This window comes from Haliotis cracherodii, unplaced genomic scaffold (assembly GCF_022045235.1).
Source record: "Haliotis cracherodii isolate W230 unplaced genomic scaffold, xgHalCrac1.p SCAF_14, whole genome shotgun sequence".
Lineage (NCBI taxonomy): Eukaryota > Metazoa > Mollusca > Gastropoda > Lepetellida > Haliotidae > Haliotis > Haliotis cracherodii.
The window spans coordinates 30,877,487-30,896,580 of NW_027266269.1; the positions used below are offsets into that span (position 1 = coordinate 30,877,487).

The 19,094-nt window shown below is 39.5% G+C and overlaps 1 protein-coding gene across 1 annotated transcript; it reads right to left on the bottom strand.

Annotated features, from left to right (window-relative positions):
• Positions 1–16,587: 16,587 nt before the first annotated feature.
• On the bottom strand, positions 16,588–18,436 carry LOC139460359 (putative nuclease HARBI1). The gene is made up of 5 exons (XM_071241849.1): positions 18,363–18,436; positions 17,725–17,808; positions 17,339–17,490; positions 17,140–17,253; positions 16,588–16,820 (listed from the first exon to the last, which is right to left on the bottom strand). The coding sequence occupies exons 1-5, from the start codon at positions 18,434–18,436 to the stop codon at positions 16,588–16,590; spliced, it is 657 nt and encodes a 218-aa protein (XP_071097950.1).
• Positions 18,437–19,094: the final 658 nt, after the last annotated feature.

Below are 19,094 nucleotides of genomic sequence, written 5' to 3' on the forward strand. Positions count from 1 at the left end.
GCCGTCATATAGCTGTAATATTGCTGAGAGCGGCGTTAAACAACAAACAAACAAACAAAAGATTATGCGATGATGCCATGGAGCAAGTTAAAAAAGACAACTGTAATCTCAGGTTACTCAGTCAGGAATATTACATGAAATATGACAGAAACAATTTACAAAACTATGTCTGAACACCTTTTACAAAAAAGCTGTAACATTCACAGTTATAAACTAATGGTGAACAAGTGACTTCTCTGACCCCACGCATCCATCACACAACCGCAGTGTCATGGTATACGGACAACCTGTAGACACATCAATCAGATTGCGGTCCTGTGTGGATCCTGAAAATGTATCTCGCACACTCTTCTGACGAATTGTGAACTATTAGATTGCTCAGAGAAGGAGTGCTATATATGCTGTAGGGCAATTTACAGACTGCCTCTTGAAATGGAGCTGTCAATCTGTAGTGTTAGGAAATACTTTATCGTATCGTGTGTCAGCAGTTATCAAGTAAACAGGCAGAGTGCATCTGAAGGATAATCCGTGTGTAGAACACAGAAGTTGTCAACACTAAACACTCTGAAATGTGTTGAGTCAGGTACATTGTCTTAGCTGTAGCTTAAGACATAAATGAAATACAGTTGGAGTAATTTAGAAGAAGTGAACAGTAGCACTTCAATGATATTTGACATGTTTTTCAGTCTTGTATACGTGGAGTGAGTGAATGAGTTTGGTTTTACGCCGCTTTTAGCAATATTCCAGCAATATCACGGCGGGGGACACCAGAAATGGGCTTCACACATTGTACCCATGTCGGGAATCGAACCGGGGTCTTCGGCGTGACGAGCGAACGCTTTAACCACTAGGCTACCCGACCGCCCCTGTATACGTGGAAGTGCACATGATCGCTCTCGTGACTTCAATCGTGTATTTTGTTGTAGTGGTGGGTGTAATCGAAATCGTAGGTGTTTATGTGGGTGTCGGTGTGGGTGTGAATCTGGATGTGGGTGTATTAGTATTACAAATGTTTAGACCCGTGAAGATCCGTGGTAGAATAGGTCTTCAGCAACCTATACTTGCCGTAAAAGGCGACTGTGCTTGTCATAAAAGGCGACTGACGGGATCGGGTGGTCAGGCTCGCTGACTTGGTTGATGCATGTCATCGATCCCAATTGCGTGGATAGATGCTCATGATGTCAATCACTGGGTTGTCTGGTCTAGACTCGATTACTTATAGACCGCCGTCCTATAGCTAGAATATTGCTGAGTGCGGCGTTTAACAACCAACCAACCAGCCAACAAATGTTTAGATTTTCAAGATGTTTCCCTCAGGCACAGCATGCCAAAAGGATAACAGTTGCCATTGAAACGAAACAAACTTCTCTTCAAACTTTTGTTTTCATCGCCGTTTTTCATGAGGATTCAAAAGCCTTGTTTGATCGTATAACAGTTTGTGCTTTTGTTATTTATGTGCTCTATCTGATGGCAATATGTTAAGTTTAAAAGCATTCCCGACAGCTGTTCTCGAAAACGACAACGGTAAAAAATGACCACGTGACATAATCGAATTTCAGTCGTTGCATCTTGTATTAAAAAATGTTTGAACGAAATTGTCCCTGAGAAGCGCTGGATTCCGCAGCGGAATAATCAATGGAACATATGCATTCAACGTTGTTCCTGCGAACACGTCTCTGGACACTGGACACATCATATTGTACACGTGTCGTGGCCTGCTTTATAAAATCTGTAACAACACACACGTTTGTCTAAGAAAGCAAGAAGTTAACAATTTTGTAATAGTTATGTTGTTCTTTCTCAATAAGTTATTTGTAACTGTAGAGGAAATCATATTGTACACGTGTCGTGACCTTCTTTATAAAATCGATAACAACACACACGTTTGTCTAAGAAACAAAGAAGTTAACAATTTTGTAATAGTTATGTTGTTCTTTCTCAGTAGGTTTTTTGTAACTGTAGAGGAACATGAGATTGCTGCACTGAATTTCAGGATGGTCGGTTTGTACCATGGCGAAACACGACCGTATAGGACTGAAATACTTGTGCCGTTATTTTACCCAGTGTGCTCCTTTGTGTGTGTTTGTTGTATGTAAATCAATAAGCAAAATACATAGTTTCACCCCTACCATGAATTTACTGAATAATACTAACCATTAAATAGTTTCGATGTGGACACGCATTTTCAGATAAGAATGTAAATTCTCACATTTTGCATTCATTAGGCAAAGCATAAGAGACTGAGAAATATGTTTGTGAATCAACTTTGACAGCTATGGACCCGTGTGTCAAGACAATCACATTACACCAGCATTGGTTATCGAAGCATGAATCCTTACGAAGTGGCCTGAATACATACGCAATAAAGCAAATATTATGTCATTCGTTTTTTCCCCAGACATGGCTAACATCTGAAAATCTTCTGTATTTCAGTTCTCCGAACTGATGCTCTTTAAATATGAAGTGGCTGTCCCTAACGTGATTGGAACTAACATGGGAAACACTGAAGTAATTACTCCGTGAAAACATGGCTTTGAGTGTCTGATAACATTCAATGGAAAACACCCAGTTATTGACGGGACCTTCGATGGAAACCCAATTAGTGACCACTGTCTGTCAGTGCAATGAAAGAGAATGCTATGCTTACAGTATTTATTGAGGAAATGGTGAAGAAGATGGCAGCTTTTTTGTTCACTGAAATACAGTAAAATACGGTTATAACGAACTGACGGATATAACGAACTTACTGGTCCCGCCTATTTGCTGTAGTTATAATGTATATATGCTAATAACGAACTACGGTTATAACGAACTAAGATTAGTAGTCCCTTTGAGTTCGTTATAACCGTAGTTTACTGGTAGTATGAATGAAGTCTGGCCACACCTCTGCATAAGTAATATTCACCAAATATGTCTCTCAGAAGGAGTTGCCAAGACGCAATATTGTTCGCTATGCTCACTAACATTTCGGTCCAGGGCAAAAGATAATATTTTTCCTAAAATCCTAAGAAAGTGTGTAGGTTCGTTCTTGGTTTTCCCTGTTGATTGAGGGAGTGAGTTGTGTTTTGGCTGATGATTTGGACAGTATTTCCAGTTATATCGCGGCGTGTCAGTGTAATGTGGAAGAAAGTCCATGGTAGCAGGTCCATTACGTTCACCACTTCGGTGAAATCCACGAGGACAGGTATGATGGGGTTCCATTTCGTGATAGTGTGATGGCCATCACGAAGCATCTATAACTAGAGTTTGCCAGTAACGTGGCTATATCTCCCGCCCTGTTGCAGAATTCATGACATAATTAAATCTAAACAAACCCTAACCTTTTTTAACCGAGGTGGAACTTGTCATGGATATTGTAAAAAAAGAAGAGTTTGGAACCTAAGTCCATCTTGCTGCCATGGAACGTAAAAAAATAGAAATTTCTAAAATTTCTAAATAGCAAAAGGCACCAGTTCAGCATGTACCTGACAGACCTGCAAAGTTTGATGAAAACATATTGAACGATTTATGAGTTATGCTCCGGAAACGAATCCTACCATCGCAGAACCTAAGTCCATCTTGTTGCCATGGAAACGTAAAAAAAATCAAAATTTCTAAAATTTCTAAATAGCAAAAGGCACCAGTTCAGCATGTACCTGACAGACCGGCAAAGTTTGATGAAAAAATATTGAACGGTTTATTAGTTATGCTCCGGAAACGAAACGTGACGGACGGACGTAAGGACGGACGGACGGACGGAGCCCGTTTCTATATCCCTTGCCAACCTTGTTGGGCGGGGGATAATAATCGATATATTGAGTGAGTGAGTAAGATAACGCTTTACGTCACATCGGCAAAATTTCAGCACTATCGTGACGAGAAGTTGTACATGAAATATACATATATTTAAACTTTATAAAAATCTGTCATCGAGGGACAGTATGAGAACTAGAATATCACAGATAAGATTTAAAACTAGTTGCGGAACATTTAAAAGCATTATGTAATAAGGAACAATACAATATAAAAATGGGCTAGAGATCGTCAGTAACTAAAGGGAGATCACCACACCAGGGACCATGGGGACTTACAGTACCTTTGCTTCTTGCATGGGCCCTGGCAGGATTTATATCACCCCTGCAGTCACTGGCGATAGTATACCAGTTAAGCCTAAGATGTAAAATGACAGAAATGCTAAAATGCTGCATAAAAATACTTCGAAAGACGTGGAACTTACATACCCTCTTAGGGGGACAATATTTTTACGCTACTTCAACCCCCCTCGAGGGTACAGCCACTAACAATCTAAGTTATATATTATATTGAACGTGACGCTAAATATTAACGTATCTTCAATGTAAATGTTTTGATGGTTGTATGACAGTGAACGAATCATGTCATAATTATCCTGTAAACTGTAATTAGTTTTGCAGGGATATACCAGTATATTTTTTGCCAACCTCAACGTTTTGAAATTCATCAAAGGATCATAGCATGCTGTTAAAGAGCTTCATGGCATACTGGTATCTGGAAAAATAATTATATGTCCATGCCATCATGTTACCCTAATTTGTAGGATATGTCAGTACCTCAGAAGCATCGATGTCAACAACGTGCCTGTCAAAATGACCGTAACTTTTGAAGAATTCATCGTATAGTATAGAGTAACGCAAATTAACCATCAGATGCAGATTAATCATACCTTCGTTCCTAAAAAAAACCAGATCTCAATCCTTTGACAGCTCGATATTTATACATATTTGTGTGAATTTGTGATCAGGGCTGAGCTACGCGTTTCGCTGTCGCCCGCGATTTTAACTTTGTGACAGCTATCTTAAGTTGAAATAAAGTTACTGAATGTTGCTAAGCATTTTGCATTATAAAGTTTAGTTAATCAAATGAATTGCGTACAGAGGAACGCAGAATCTTATTTGGTGATACGTAGCTGCTGTTAATTTTGACATCAGGATTTTCGCTGATGTATTCATGCGCGTCATTAACCATGATTATTTATGAACATGTTTCTCATACATATGACATCCAGTGCTACTGTCAAAGCATATCAGTGGCCATTTCGTGTTATTAAACGTCTTATGTATCAGATAAATTCCAATTACCTCCTGACATTTGTAATCTTCCCCTTTGAATTGTCCATCGTAATTCCCAGTCGATGTTGCTTGTTGTTATTACGTCCTCTTGGGAGGCAACGCGGACGTAGCCTCGACATATCAGGACGTAATTGTTTATCTTGTGATACTGGAAGGCAATCAATGAATCAATTAGCCGTGATTAATTGATTAGTATTGATTGATTCAGTGATATTACGTTGAGAAAGTAGACCCCTAAAAGGAATGAGAACGTAACGGGAGGTAATTTCTCGTTGTTTGATTGGTCAAAAACTGACATGTGACCATTTATTCACACCTATATACGATGAGATCCATACTGGGTCATTCGGACTTTGGCAGTCTTCGGGTCAGTTTCAATCCAAAGGCAGATAATGCAGCACAAAAGTTCCCCTTGCATATTCCCTACGTATTCTTTCTATAAATAGACTGCATTTTTGAAAACAGACACGCAGTTGGGAGACGAAGACATGCATCAACCAAGTCAGCGAGTCTGACCACCCGATCCCGTTAGTCGCCTCTTACGACAAGCACAATCGCCTTTCACGGCAAGCATGGGTTGCTGAAGACCTGTTCTACCCCAGATCTTCACAGCTCTAAACAATGATAATGAACCTGATATTTACGTGATCTCTTTTTTCGTTCCATCAGGATATAATCCAAATTGAGGAATTATGTTTTGTTAAGTTGTCATGTCCATGTAGGTCCTGGGCTTATAACTTGTGTCCTCAATCTCGATCTTCCTGCTCCTCTCTTAAGGATGACATCCCGTTTATCAATCCTTCTCTGGATAATCTTCTAAACATCTCTCCACGCAAGTATACAAACCGTTTTTGCTAAGAATAGTCAATGCCTACAGCTCTTAGTCTGCCGTGACTGATTATATGGCTACATTAATCAAACTGTTTCACAAATGCTGGTCAGAAAATGTGATCACTCTGTGAAGTGTTAACCTTGTCTTGGCAGAGTGATGTTCTTACGCCACATCATCACAGTAAGATGTACGAGAAGCTTATCTGCTGAGAAGAAACACACCCACATAAAGAAAGGAACACGTGTGACTTACACAACTTACTATTTTTCACGGACATCTGACAGTAAGCTCCGGCTAAACCATGATTCATTGGCATTAACCTAGTTTCCTGAAATATTTTGCCTTCAGCACAAACAGATAACATGAATTGTGCACATTGTAGGCGCCGAACATATTTTTTTATGTAATTTGTTTAACGTCGCACTCAGCAATATTTTCTTACAGTGGCCGGAACAATATTCCTCATGAGAATCCTCAATTATGCCTGTCTCATAACTGTAAAAGCTGAGATAGAGCAATAGTGCTCGGAAAATTACTGACAAAAACTTTTAAATGATATACTTAAGTGTGAAAGACTGAGTTTTCTGAAGTAGAAAAAAGTTATCGCAGTGAAAATAACACTATTTATTTTATTGCAGTGGACATAACACTGGATATCTCATTATAGTGAACATAATATTTTGACGGAGCTATTGTCATATTCTTAACAAATGTACGAGGGCTGGCTGAAAAGTTCTAAGCCTATGTGGGATATCTCAATCGGTTTGAAAAACGTTTGCCACCAACAAGTACAATCATTTAATGAATCATAGACATAAGAACTGCAACTGTAGTGTTATTATTGTCTTTGTACCAGACCATCTTGTGAACCTACCCACTGAATCACCAGAAATGGACAAAACTGGCTATAAGGCAGTCATCAAGTACCTGCAACTGAAAAGGCTAACTCCAACACAGATACATGCTGACATGGTCTCCGCTTTAGGGGATGATGCCCCTTCCTTTTCCACTGTAAAGAAGTGGGCTAGGGAATTCAAGCGTGGCAGAGAGAGCCTTGACGATGACCCACGTCCAGGAAGACCTTCAACAGCAACCATTCTGGAAAACATTACCCGGGTGCATGACATGGTGATGGCTGATCAATGATTGACCACTCGATATATTGCCAGTGGTGTGGGCATCTCTCATGAGAGGCAAGATAGACACAATTTTAATGGACAACAACTTCTTTAATACTGTAAAAAGGCGACGTTTCGGTATAGATCCTTATACTTGACAAGCTTGACAACGGTATAAGGATCTATACCGAAACGTCGCCTTTTTACAGTATTAAAGAAGTTGTTATCCATAAAAATTGTGTCTATCTTGTCATCCGTCAACTTCTAAGTAATGCCTATCAAACAAGTCTCATGAGAGGGTTGAGCACATCATCACCAACGAGTTGGGAATGCCAAAAGTTTCTAGCATTCCCGACTCGTTGGTGATTATGTGCTCAACCCTTTAAGTTCTGGACCCGTGAAGATTTCGGGGTAGAATAGGTCTTCAGCAACCCATGCTTGCCGTAAAAGGTGACTATGCTTGTCGTAAAAGGCGACTAAAAGGCTCGCTGACTTGGTTGATGCATGTCATCGATACCAATTGCGTGGATCGATGCTCATGATATTAATCACTGGATTGTCTGGTCCAGACTCGATTATTTAGAGACCGCCGTCATATAGCTGGAATATTGCTGAATACGGCGTAAAACAACAAACCAGCACAACAACCAACCAAGAATAAGCCAAACAGCCTGTATTGTTAATAATATTGTTAGGCTTATACCTGACGGCCGGGAAATTCTATGGGGTCCACTCAGGTTCTATCGCAAACCAGATAGTATCTCAGGCATCAATGGGGTAGTGATATTGCATAAATTCACTGTAAATCTGTACCCCTGGAGCCCAGCGCTACGAGCCAGTGAAGATCCGGGGTAGAATAGGTCTCAGGCAACCCATGCTTGCCGTATAAAGCGACTAACGGAATCGGGTGGTCAGGCTCGCTGACTTGGTTGATACATATCATCGTATCCCAATTACATGGATCGATGCTCATGATATCAATCACTGGATTGTCTTGTCCAGACTTGATTATTTACAGACCGCCGTCATTTAGTTGTAACATTGGTGAGTGCGGAGTTAAACAACAGATCAACAAACAAACATAACACGAGAGCAGTTTTTGAAGATATATTATCCTGTGTTTAACCTATCAGATCCTTGAATTGTTCTTGTACCGCGTCATATGGAATATTGCTGAGTGCGGCGTTAAAAAACAAACAAATAAACAAAATATTGTTGTACGTTGTTGCATGTCCAATAACCATCAAATAGCCAATTCGCTTAAAACTGATTTCCCCAACTGAACTAGATATAAAGGAGACCAGTGATACCGCCTCACCTGTTTCATGCATAGATCCATGCACAAAGTATTCTCCAGCTTACACATAACTGTAATATTTGAAGCAGAAGAGAAAACCACATCAAATCACCCGTAAAGTATTGATTGACTCTCAATGACATAGCCTGACTGACGGGATCGGGTGGTCAGGCTCGCTGACTTGGTTGATGCATGTCATCGATCCCAATTGCGTGTTGATGTTACACTATTTCTATGCCATGTACGCCAGCACTGATTGCGTGTGTGTGGATGTGGAAAAATACTTAGATACGGATATTTTATGATACTTCAAACAATTCACTCTCATTGCCTTGGGCAAATCTGATCCAAGTTGTCATAAAATCTGTTACTTCATCATTAATTTCACACAGACTTGAACAAAGTAATCCACATTCCTCCATGAAATTATATTTCCTTGTGACACTTGTACCTGCTGTTAACAGTACACAACGTACACAACGTTCTTTACTGTTATTGCTACTACACTGTCTCTACTACGTCTTCACTGTCACCACTTCATATTTCTACTGCTATTGCTACTACACCACGTCTACTACGTCTTCACTGTCACCACTTCATATTTCTACTGCTATTGCTACTACACCACGTCTACTACGTAATCACTGTAACCACTTCATATTTCTACTGCTATTGCTACTACATTACGTCTACTACGTCTTCACTGTCACCACTACGTATTTCTACTGTTATTGCTACTACACTACGTCTGCTATGTCTTCGTTGTTACCACTACGTATTTCTACTGCTATTGCTACTACACTACGTCTACTACGTCTTCGTTGTTACCACTACGTATTTCTACTGTTATTGCTACTACACTACGTCTACTACGTAATCACTGTTACCACTACGTATTTCTACTGCTATTGCTACTACATTACGTCTACTACGTCTTCGTTGTTACCACTACGTATTTCTACTGTTATTGCTACTACACTACGTCTGCTACGTCATCACTGTTACCACTACGTATTTCTACTGCTATTGCTACTACACTACGTCTACTACGTCTTCGTTGTTACCACTCCGTATTTCTACTGCTAGTGCTGCTACACCACGTCTACTACGTCACCATTGGTACCACTACGTATTTCTACTGCTATTGCTACTACACTACGCCTACTAAGTCACCACTGTTACCACTACGTATTTCTACTGCTGTTGCTACTACACTACGCCTACTAGTGAGTGAGTTGGGTTTAACGCCGCTTTTAACAGTATTCCAGTTATACCACGGCGTGTAAGCTTAATGTGGGAGGAAAGCCCGAAGTGATGCCGGTCACAGACGTTTACCACTTCGGTGAAACCCACGAGCACGGGTATGGTGCTGACAAACCTAGACACATAATCGGGGCGAACCGGGATTCGAACCCACAATCATAGGTTTCTGGCGTGCCCAAGGGCGCAACTCTGCACAGTGAATCGCAGCGCCTCAGACGACTGGGCCACCTGTGCCCCCACTACGCCTACTAAGTCACCACTGTTACCACTACGTATTTCTACTGCTATTGCAACTACACTACGTCTGCTACGTCTTTGCTGTTACCACTACGTATTTCTACTGCTATTGCTACTACACTACGTCTTTGCTGTTACCACTACGTATTTCTAATGCTATTGCTTCCACACAGCGTTTACTAAGTCATCAAACTATCATCAACCAGTGTTTTAAGCCAACTCATTATGTATTTTTTAATATTGGCTAGTATTGTGCACAACCACCAGTGGCTAAAGTGATGACGTAAATCCTGCTGGGGTATCATGCAGGAAGCAGATCTAGAGGTACTGTAAGTCCCTATGATCCCCAGCGAGGTGGCCCAACTTTGGTTACTGGTGGCTTATAGCCCGTGTTTTAAATTGTATACATGATATTAGTATGCTCAAATATGTTTCATCAATTGTTTTTAAATATAGTATGCTCCAATATGTTTCATTAAAAAACTAAATTGTGTATATATTAACTTGGTCTCGTCGCTATATTGCTGAAATAATGCCGATGCGACGTTAAATTTTAACTCACTCACTAAGTCATCACAGTTACCACTCCGTATTTCTACTGCTATTGCTACTACACTGCGTCTACTACGTCACCATTGGTATAACTTCGTATTTCTACTGCTATTGCTCATACATTACGTCTACTAGGTCATCACTGTTAATACCACTTATTTCTACTGCTATTGACATTACGCTATTTCTATGCCATGTACGCCAGCACTGATTGCATGTGTGTGGCTGTGGAAAAATACTTAGATACGGATATTTTATGATACTTCAAACAATTCACTCTCATTGCCTTGGGCAAATCTGATCAAAATTGTCATACAATCTGTTACTACATCATTAATTTCACACAGACTTGAACAAAGTAATCCACATTCCTCAATGAAGTTATAGTTCCCTGTGACACTTGTACCTGCTGCTAACAGTTACCACTACGTATTTCTACTGCTATTGCTACTACACTACGTCTACTACGTCTTCACTGTTACCACTACGTATTTCTACTGCTATTTCTACTACACTACGTCTACTACGTCTTCACTGTTACCACTACGTATTTCTACTGCTATTGCTACTACACTACGTCTACTACGTCTTCGCTGTTACCACTACGTATTTCTACTGCTATTGCTACTACACTGCGTCTACTACGTAATCACTGTAACCACTTCATATTTCTACTGTTATTGCTACTACATTACGTCTACTACGTCTTCACTGTTACCACTACGTATTTCTACTGCTATTGCTACTACACTACGTCTACTACGTCTTCACTGTTACCACTACGTATTTCTACTGCTATTGCTACTACACTGCGTCTACTACGTAATCACTGTAACCACTTCATATTTCTACTGTTATTGCTACTACATTACGTCTACTACGTCTTCACTGTTACCACTACGTATTTCTACTGCTATTGCTACTACACTACGTCTACTACGTCTTCACTGTTACCACTACGTATTTCTACTGCTATTGCTACTACACTACGTCTACTACGTAATCACTGTAACCACTTCATATTTCTACTGTTATTGCTACTACATTACGTTTACTACGTCTTCACTGTTACCACTTCGTATTTCTACTGCTATTGTTACTACACTACGTCCACTACGTCTTTACTGTTATCACTACGTAGTCCTACTGCGTTTACACATACATGAATTGTTTTAGACGTATTCATAAGTTTCAGAAAATTGGTATCATACGGGAGCGAGTTTAGTATTTTATGTATTACTTGTCTTTTGTATTTTTTGTAAAATTTCACTCTCTTGTGTGAATACATTTACGAGATCCAGTTAATACTTATTAAATGCATACCATACAATGACCCACCTATAGAATTTAGGGCTCCGTTTCACAAAAGCTATGTAAGTGCAAAAGCGCGACGCTAAACCCCTTTTCCCCTCATCTCACCCATGTTTTGTTTCGGAACTTTCCTATTCAAACATTTAAATATTCAAAATGGCAAGTTAGAAATACAATACTAAACTCCCGCGTAACACAACATTATTATTACACTGGCTCAATGTTTTATCTTTAATTAACTTTGGGTACAAATACAGTAAACTACGGTTATAACGAACACGCTTATAACGAACTGATGGATATAACGAACTTACGATTTTGGTCCCGTATATTTGCTGTAGTTATGCTGTATATATGCTTATAACGAACTACGGTTATAACGGAACTAAATTTAGTAGTCCCTTTGAGTTCGTTATAACCGTAGTTTACTGTATATTGTTTTTGCGTATGTTTTATGTATTGATGCATCTTGATTGAATCGCATGACAAAGACAATTGTTACAGAAATAATAAATATTCTGGTTTTCCATTGCTAAACGCACTGTAACAAACGAAATGTAGTGCTTGAATCAAATACCAGTAACAACTAATTATAAAACGCAAAAAAAACATTGGTCATTCTTATTACAGGGACAGTTGACCAAAATGATTTTAAAGTTAGTTTGTCTGTTTGATGTTTAAGGCCGCGCTGAGCAATATTCTGTTTTATGACGGCGATCTGTAAATAATCGAGTCTTGACGAGACAATCCAATGATTGATATCATGAGCATCGAGCCACGCAATTAGGATACAATGACATGCACCAACCAAGTCAGCGAGCCTGAGAACCCGATCCCGTTAATCTCCTCTTTACGACAAGAAAGGGTTTCTGAAGACATATTCTATTCTTCACCGGATCTTCACTTCTTTTTTTAATTTGAAAAGGCTATGTTCTGCTATATTATTGTGTAGAAGCAGAACGCGATAGCAATGTTAAAACGACTGCTTGAGAAATATTTACTTATTTTCAAGGCCAAATAAACTCTGAATGAACTTTACAGCATGGTGCTAATTGGATATACCACCTGTTGACACATACGTTGATGGGACACAATCAACACCCAACTGTTGGCGTTTGATTGAGGGAGGGTTTTGTTGGTTGGTTTGTTGTTTAACGCCGCACTCAGCAATATTCCAGCTATATAACGGCGGTCTGTAAATGATCGAGTCTGGACCAGACAATCCAGTGATTGATATCATGAGCATCGATCCACGCAATTGGGATCAATGACATGAATCAGCCAAGTCAGCGAGCCTGACCAGCCGATCCCGTTGGTCGCCTCTTACCACAAGCATAAGTTGCTATTGACCTATTCTACTCCGTATCGTCACGGTAATGATTTTACAAGGCCTTGTCCTGCAATTTTAAGGTGTATAAGCAAAACGCGATAGCAATGCATAAAACGCCTGCTTTAGAAATATTTACTCATTTTCAATGGTCAAGGTCAAATAAACTCAAATAAACTCTGTATGAACTCTTCACAGCATGGTGCTTACTGAATATACCACCTGTTAACACCCACGTTCATGGGATAAAATCAATACCCAAACCGCGTTAGCTACTTTTGGCGTTTGATCGCCAAAGGAAGGTGATTCCAAAAGCGACCATGGTCGTCAGTATGTGAAAAGAAGCCATTTGTTACACTTTTTGTGTTGCAAACATTCACGATTTTCACCTCCTACGAAAAGCATAGTCGCCTTTTACGGCAAGAATAGTTTTCTGAAGGCCTATTCTACCCCGGATGCAGGTACCAGGTGTCCCCGCGGTCCCTAGTATTTTAGCGAAACATTTGTTGCTGGACCCGTGAAGATCCGGGGAGGAACAGGTCTTCACCAACCCATGCTTTCTGTCAAAGGCGACAATGCTTGCCGTAAAAAGGCGACTAACGCGATCGGGTGGTCAGGCTCGCTGGGTTGGTTGATACATGTCATCGATCCCAATTGCGTAGCTCGATGCTCATGATGTCAATCACTAGATTGTCTGGTTCAGACTCGATTATTTACAGACCGCCGTCATATAGCTGAGTGCGGCGTTAAACAACAGACATGGGATTGAAGATTCCGGGGTAGAATAGGTCTTCAGCAACCTATGCTTGCCGTAAAAGGTGATTATGCTTGTCGTAAAAAGGCGACTAACGGGATCGGGTGGTCAGGCTTGCTGACTTGGTTGATGCATGTCATCGATCTCAAATGCGTGGATTGATGCTCATGATATTAATCACTGGATTGTGCTATGTAAAACAACCAACCAACCAACAGACCAAATGTTTCAAAATGTACCTGATTAAGTAATGGTTTGAAACATATTGAGTTCATGAAACAACATATATAATTCATGAAAAAATAACTGTGTATTACACATTTTAAAATAAACTATCATTATAGTAAGTAATATAGTCACCCATTCCTTCTTTAAATAGATTCTACAACTGATTCCATCCTGTCCTATCTCAGGAGGCATGGAAACACCTGGTAATGATGACACTTCCTTCTTGGGATTCATGTACATGTGTATTAAAGTCAATAACGTATGTAACTTAATCAAGCTTTATGGGTTTTTGATGGTATATTTATGAAATATTGACAGTATTTGTTGTCATAACACCAATGAAAAATATGTTCTATTAATTTAACCGTGTTCAGCATGATTCCTTCAGTAGCTGATGAATGAATGAGTATGGTTTTACGCCGCTTTTAGCAATATTCCAGCAATATCACGGCGGGGGACACCAGAAATGGTCTTCACACATTGTATCCATGTCGGGAATCGAACCCGGGTTTTCGGCGTGACGAGCGAAGGCTTTAACCACTAGGCTACCCGACCGCCCCTAGTTGCTGATGAAGCTGAAGAAGCTACACAGGCATTAATGTTTGGTAAATACTACTTCAAACTCATTTATTTCTTTGTTTTGAAGATGTATATAAACTAAATATTGCCATATTCAAAAACTAATACCTCCTGCATATTGGCAAATTCCCCTTACATATTAAATGTATCATAAATGAACAAATGTAAACAAAAGAAATATATGAGATTTCTCGATGCACTGAATGGTCAGGCACAATTAACCAATATCTTCAATACAAATATTTTAGTGCACTCACAACTTATATATTTCATATATACAGGTGTTTTACACTCCACTGACAGCTACAAGCACAGGAGACAATGATTGTGGAACTAGCACAGGTATGAAATAATTTTTAATAATAAAGATAATTAAATGTTATAATTTACACTGACATGGTGAATAAATTCATACACTTGGTGCTATTTTATTCTATAAAACTAAGTGTATGCTGTAAATACATGTGAACAAACTGAATACCGGTACCCCATGTGAGATGTTAGCAGTTACAATTATCTTAAAAATATTATATACATTTAAGAAAAGAACCAAGCCAGTCTGGAGGATATAATGATGACTCCTGCTATCAGAACGAGTATGTATTAAACATTATGCAACTTTATTCAATAGTAAATTTGTATTAACATTAAAAAATCAAGTCACTATATCATGAATTCTAGTTAATAACAATACAAATTTGTTTTCAAGGAAAACCTAAAGGGAGGCCTCTGATCAAGAAAACATCTAATGAAGGAATGACATATATTTGTTCATAATGTAGTGGTTTCAGTATTACATATCATTGATATAATATTAATGAACATCCAAATACCATTGATATAACCCAAAATTGTCTAAACATTTTCAGAAGACATTCTGGGAGAGATAAAGTCCTTACAAGCCCAGGAGGAGAAAAAGATGTCACTCCTTGAGGAAATTCTGTCTGTGCAGCGGGACATCCGTGAGATCCAAAGACAGAGGCTGGACCTGGAAAGATTGGTTTGTTTGTTGTTTAACGCCGCACTCAGCAATATTCCAGCTATATGACGGCGGTCTGTAAATAATCGAGTCTGGACCAGACAATCCAGTGATTAATATCATGAGCATCGATCCGCGCAAATGGGATCGATGACATGCATCAACCAAGTCAGCGAGCCTGACCACCCAATCCCGTAAGTCGCCTTTTACGACAAGCATAGTCACCTTTTACGGCAAACATGGAAAGAGAAAAATTTGAATATAAAAAATCTTTTGGAAACTCATTGTCTCCCGTAATCAAATTTGATTAAAGTCAGTGACTCATGTTACTGTTTACTTGTGATCACAAAGATGTTTAGTTGTTTGTGTTATTATTTGGATTTATAGCTAAAATGGATAGAATTATCATAAAAACGCCCGCATGTTATCAGAAATGAGCGGGCCATTGTAACTTGATGATGCCCTCATATTACTTGACGCCGGGCCATTATCACGCCCGTTGTTAGGTGATGTCATAGGATAGGGATAGGTGACGTAACGTTCAATAGTGACGTTATCTGGTTTGTTCTATGACGTTTCCATATTTGTAAAAGTGGGTTAGTGACATTCGTGTTGATTGCAGTAAATGTTTCAAAATCGACATTGTTGTTTCTTTTTATTTGATAACAAATTCCATCCAGTTTAGCTATAATAACGGTAACGCTATTTTTCAGGGCATTAGCATTTGCAGAAGCCCTCGGTCTTTTCAACTGCCCTCCTTCGTCGGGCAGTTAATGGAAGACCTCGGGCTTCTGCAAATGATAATGCCCTGAAAAATAGCGTTACCCTTATAATAGCATATGTACAAAAAACAATACATTTTCATAAACTCCAAAAAACAATAATATGCAATATTCACAAGTGTGGCCATAAAGTGGTGCTGGATTTTGAAAAAGTGCTACCTTACAACTTTTAGTGTGGGATTATTGACATTATGTGGACTCTTAGTAAAAGTATCACAATTGGATATGTATGCTACCTCATTTAAAACCTAGTGTTGATAAGATTTCCCCTGACTCTACATCCATCCATGTTGTGGTTATCAGCAGGACTGCTGTCCACCTCTGGTCCAGGAGTCTCACAAAGAACATCAGGCTCAGGCAACCTCAGTAATATTGCCAAATTATGAAGTTGAAAGCAGGCGGTAATAATTTTGATACTCTTCTCTGGGCTGAATAACAGGCATCCTGTTGATTTGTGTAGACACATAAGCAGATGTAACATACTTATATAGTTGTGTTTACAAATATAGTGATGAATATCTCATGATATAACATTTATACTAAGTTTTCCTATAATAATTAGATCCACATCAAGTGCTTTTATGAGATATCATTGTGTAATATTTATACATCATTTCATATATAATTATAGTTTAGCAAGTAATACTTATCATCAGGTAAAACGCATATTTTATATTACCTGTTAGTATAAATGTTTTATCATGATAAATACATGCCAACAGCACAGGTATTTAGAAATCAGAATGACATACAATCAGCAATACACATGCCCATTAGTCCATAAACCTTGAATTAAAACATGAATTAAATATTTGTTGAGTTGCCCTCTCAACTGAGTACCTTGTTCCAATATGACAGCGGTTGTATTTCTCCTCTTTTTCATTTGACAAGGGCCAGGAGGTAGGGTCTACATGCATACCTAATGTAGAATGTTTTGATAAATTTAATGTTCCCGATATATATGTATGTATACATTAAAAGAGAAACATGACATAAATAACTTGGACATACATGTACCTTCCCAGAATCACCAAGAAGCCAGATGTCATATTTCCCTTCCTCCAGATGCCTTTTCAAATTGCAGTTGTTGAAAATATGTGAATCATGGGTTGATCCTGGCCATTGGACAATAATGTTTGTGAATCTGCAAAAATAGATAAAAAAATATACACATAAATAACCAAATCCACAAGTCCACATTCGTTAAGAAAATAATATTTAAATAAGCTAAATAATTATGACACATTTGGACATAAATAAGCCTACATGAGCTATTGACAAATCAATTTTGACAAAATGACGTTTAATATCTGAAAGTACCAGAAAGTCTAGATTGTTTGTTTACATTGCAAGGGTCAAGGACGTCAAGGATATATACCGGAGTTGGGCGTCGCACACAGCTTGCACATTGATGGCGTGGAATCCTTTTCTGCACACATATACTGCTTCATCTAATGCTGGTCTTTGAATAGGTAGCAAAGTACAATCTATGCAGCCAACAACTTTCGGAAAACCACAGACGTGGAAGAAATCCTCCGCTAGTTCAGCGTGTTTGTCGGGCGTTGGAAACCAGATCAAGTCATACGACTTAACAATTGCATCTGTCGTCTTTTCCAACACGCGACAAACACTTGATTTGGCAGTACCACGTATATCTCCTAATTCGCTTAGGAATCCCCCTTTTGAAAAGTATTTAAGTGTTACTAACACCTGAACATGGACAGGTAAGGCACGCGAACGTTTAGTCGGCCGAGAGATCTCCGAGCTGGTCGTTGAACAGGTATAAAAGTACAATCTATGCAGCCAACAACTTTCGGAAAACCACAGACGTGGAAGAAATCCTCCGCTAGTTCAGCGTGTTTGTCGGGCGTTGGAAACCAGATCAAGTCATACGACTTAACAATTGCATCTGTCGTCTTTTCCAACACGCGACAAACACTTGATTTGGCAGTACCACGTATATCTCCTAATTCGCTTAGGAATCCCCCTTTTGAAAAGTATTTAAGTGTTACTGACACCTGAACGTGGACAGGTAAGGCACGCGAACGTAGGGTCGGCCGGGAGATCTCCGCGCTGACCCGATCAACCATTTGTAGGATGGTATGCCGAGGAAAGCGATACCTGGCAATCAGTTCTGTGTCGGTCAAAGTATCCAACACTTCTGTCTTATCCCTGAATATGCGCTCTCGCCTAATGTTTCTCCTGTTCAATATTGTGTAGCCATATCAGACGCTGACTGATGTCGTAAGCTAGTTACAAGTGCCCCATACCTATCGTAGGTTAGGAGGTTGTTTACGGTTGGGTGTAAAGTTAGGAGGTCTTTGTGAAATGGCACAAATATTTAAGAGGTGCTTTAAGGCGTGGTTTAGGAGGTCGTAGCGCTAAGAGGCTTTCGTGAAACCACAAACTATCCAGAGAAGCGATGGCGTGCATCAACCAAGTCAGCGTGTCGAACCACCCGATCCCGTTAGTCGTCTCTTACGACAAGCGACCCGTGAAGATTCCGGGGCAATGCTTGTCGTCAAAGGCGACTTAAGGGATCGGGTGGACAGGCTCGCTGACTTGGTTGATGCATGTCATCGATCCCAATTGCGTGGATCGATGCTCATGATATTAATCACTGGATTGTCTGGTCCAGACTCGATTATTTACAGACCGCCGTCATATAGCTGGAATATTGCTGAGTGCGGCGTTAAACAACAAACCAAACCAAAGCTTACGACAAGCATAGTCGCATGTTGTAACTTG